Here is a 3,238-nt window from a genome sequence, read left to right as displayed (position 1 = left end):
CCTAGCACGTGACCTAGGACATGGTGTAGTGGGTTATGTCATGGTGGCGTGTCAGAGCTAGGGTGGATCGATATTTTCAAGGTCGTTGTTTGGGTTTAAAAAAAATCAGCATATCGGTAGTGGGATGAATACCGATATGCTGATTTTTGTTAATTCTTTATTGAAAATTTAAAATACACACAATATAAGGAATATAGCTGTTTTAAAAACTTAAACCTAATACAGATCTAAACTAAAAACACTTGGATCATAGAAATTATAGGAGCTCTACAGTAACAACAGTTATCGAATCTCCATCCGCATATGTCACAAGCGAAACAGTGTTTGCATGGCAAGAAGAGTAGATTACGATTTTTGTTCATGCATATTATACACTCGATGTTTGATTCTTCTATCGGTGGGGGTACAGCAATGTTGTTTGTTGGAATCCTTTTCTTTTGTAGGGCGTTTCTTTCGGTTCTGGATCTCATTTCGTTGACGAAATCTTGTCCTTTGTGTACCAATACGAACGGACACTTGGGAAACCATTTCGCGTGTTCTTCCCAAGGATCATCGATATCTTGCCAATGGTGTAGTCCACCACCGCAGTAAAAACAAATCGTTTGGTCCTTTTTTCCTGCGTAGAAGAATCCTGCTTCAGCGAGTTCGATTCTACATTCGCTAACAAAACTTCTCGTTCGGGCGTGTATGTACGAGTTGATCCTATCATTTTCTTTTGAATATTCAGGATGTTTTATACACCACGACATGTTACTTCGAGCTCCGATGAGAGTAAAGTGGATAGTAGTAGGTCTCGCATCGTCCTTTTATGCGGTAGGTACCTTATTTTCGTGGAATGAAAACCAGCTTCTGATTGGTTGATTACAGCAGACGTTGCAATGTTCAAGGTCATCCAAAGTAAATTTTAAAAAACAACATATCGGTATTGAAACAAAATACCGATACGATCTAGCTTTTATTTTTCCCATATTTATTTCAAACATTTAGATAAACATATTTACAATAAACATTATTTTGACTACGCTAAATTATTACATTTGCAAAAACTAAACCTAAGATACAAATCAAATGAAGGTGAGGTGTAATGAAGAGGGTTCCCGATGATGGTGGTGTAGAATGCTCCTGTTTTGACTTGTGGTCAGGTCGTAAATTTATGGAGTTATTTCGTACTGAAGGAGTAGATTGATTGTGTTTAGTCTCGTTGCAAAGATTAGGTGTAATGGTGTAGACTTCTGATTGTAGCGGTGGGGTAGAGCACTCCTCGTCGTAGTCAGACCCGTTGTAATCACTAAAGTTCATAAATGGTAAATATTGTCCATGCTCCTTTAAGAATATCCCCCTCGTTTGTTGATGTTCAAATATTAAATTCCAATCTAAATGATCTTTGTAGTTTTCGATAAAACTTTCAGAAAGGTTTTGATATTTACAAATTTCCTTCCAACAGCAGTTGTTGAAAGTAGGAATCATCTCTACGAGTATTTCTTCTGAGAACCGTTGTCTTTTTAAAACGTGAAACCAATTCACCCTGTGAAAGTACATCCTCAACATTTCTATAGTGAAAATGTAGTGCAAAGAAAGAAGTTCCCAGTCCATAAACGTGTCGAAACGTTGCACAAAACTATCGGATAACACTCCGTGAGGAAATCGAGGTTCTTGCGAGATTAAACTCCAAGCACTCACGTTGGTACCCATCGTGTTATCGTGAACCTTAGAGTGTGCAAACTGAACGCTGGAATACTGTGGCAACCCTTTTATGTGATTGTAACAAACTTAGGTGTAGTGATGTTTGCAGATTTAAATTTGAAAATTTAAACCTAGAGATATTTTTTTGTTATTCAGATGATCTGGTTTCATATGGTTTGAGAACCAAAGCTAGCTCATTAAGTAAACGTGTGATGTTACTTCTGTTTAAGCCAATGCTACAACAAACACAAGTATCGGGACCACAAGTTGCATCATCGTTTGACCATGGACATTCCTTATAATGCTCACCATATTTGGACTTTGTTTTTGCTGACAAACCATGCCTATCTATTTTTCTCTGGATTTCAATAATGTTTTTGATTATTCTTTCGAACTTCAGTACAGCTTCTAAATTCCAACTCACCAACCCTAGTGCAGGATGTGTTAAAACTCGATACAATTCGTTGTTCATGATGGGTTTCCTTTAGCTGGTTCTACTTCAGACTGATGAGCGACCGATGTTACACCCCCCTTTTATGTTGTAAAGTTCAAGGTCATCCAAATTTGTTAAAAAAAAACAGCATATCGGTATCAAAACAAATACCGATATGCTGTTTTTTTACTCTTTATTTATTTATTAAATCTTTTACAAAAGTACATTCTACAAACAGAACTTAAATCTAAGGACGTTGTGACATGTGAAGAGATAATTCTGTAGAGTTGTTTCCGCTTGACCCACGAGACACCAGGTACAGGGATCCGGGTTCGATGCTTCTCAGATCTTCATTTTGTAGTAGATGTACAAATCGTTTAGGTAGAAATACTTGAAACTTCGGTTCATCCCCCGAAGTAAATGGTGCATCACTTAAAGAAACCACGATGGCATCCCCGATGGAAGTGTCAATCTTCTTGATATTGTGAATTGTATAATGTTTGTTTTCTTTTAGTTCTGAACACTTTTTAGTAAGTAAACAGTTTGATTTGGACTGTGCGTTGAATTGATCAACAAACGTTTGTAGGAAATGTGAACTCATGATTTATTTAGTTCGTCGTTGTTGCTAGCTTGGAGTCTAGAGTAATACTCATGCATTGACAAGGTTTGCTCTTCGTATTTATACCCATCGCTACCCCCACCACTCCTCATTGGCTCCAAAAAAGCTGCTAATCGGTATACATTTTTCAATGCGCACTGTGATTGTGTATGTTGTTTGTTTTTTACTAGTCGACATATATTTTCCAACTTGGGAGATTCGAAATTCTTATCCAATATCACGTCGTAAACTTGCCGAGTCGTATATGCTTGTATCCAATTACGTTTTTCTAATCCTCTTGTGTATACAGTTGTAAACTCATTACAAAAATGATACATAATATTTTCGAGACTCTTGTAGTTTGTAAACCCTTCACACCAATCGATACTATGGAAGTATCTCGTAGTCCATTTATTGGTTCTTTTCGTTTTACTGTTGAGATTATTAAATGCGAATGGAGGTTCAAATAGAAATGGAAAGACAATTCCTGTATTTAAATCTAGGAATACTAGTTCCTTTATGAT

At 36.8% G+C, this 3,238-nt stretch overlaps 1 protein-coding gene across 1 annotated transcript; it reads right to left on the bottom strand.

Moving 5' to 3' along the window:
* Window positions 1-227: 227 nt before the first annotated feature.
* LOC128984507 (baculoviral IAP repeat-containing protein 7-B-like) lies at window positions 228-749 on the bottom strand. The gene has a single exon (XM_054403837.1). It carries the CDS (start codon window positions 747-749, stop codon window positions 228-230), a length of 522 nt encoding a protein of 173 aa, XP_054259812.1.
* Window positions 750-3,238: the final 2,489 nt, after the last annotated feature.

Source organism: Macrosteles quadrilineatus, unplaced genomic scaffold, assembly GCF_028750875.1.
Source record: "Macrosteles quadrilineatus isolate MER2022 unplaced genomic scaffold, UCM_ALF_1.0 Scaffold_2__2_contigs__length_208266976, whole genome shotgun sequence".
Lineage (NCBI taxonomy): Eukaryota > Metazoa > Arthropoda > Insecta > Hemiptera > Cicadellidae > Macrosteles > Macrosteles quadrilineatus.
The sequence above is the reverse complement of the archived record's forward strand: the minus strand, read 5'-3'. Positions and strand labels throughout refer to the sequence as shown.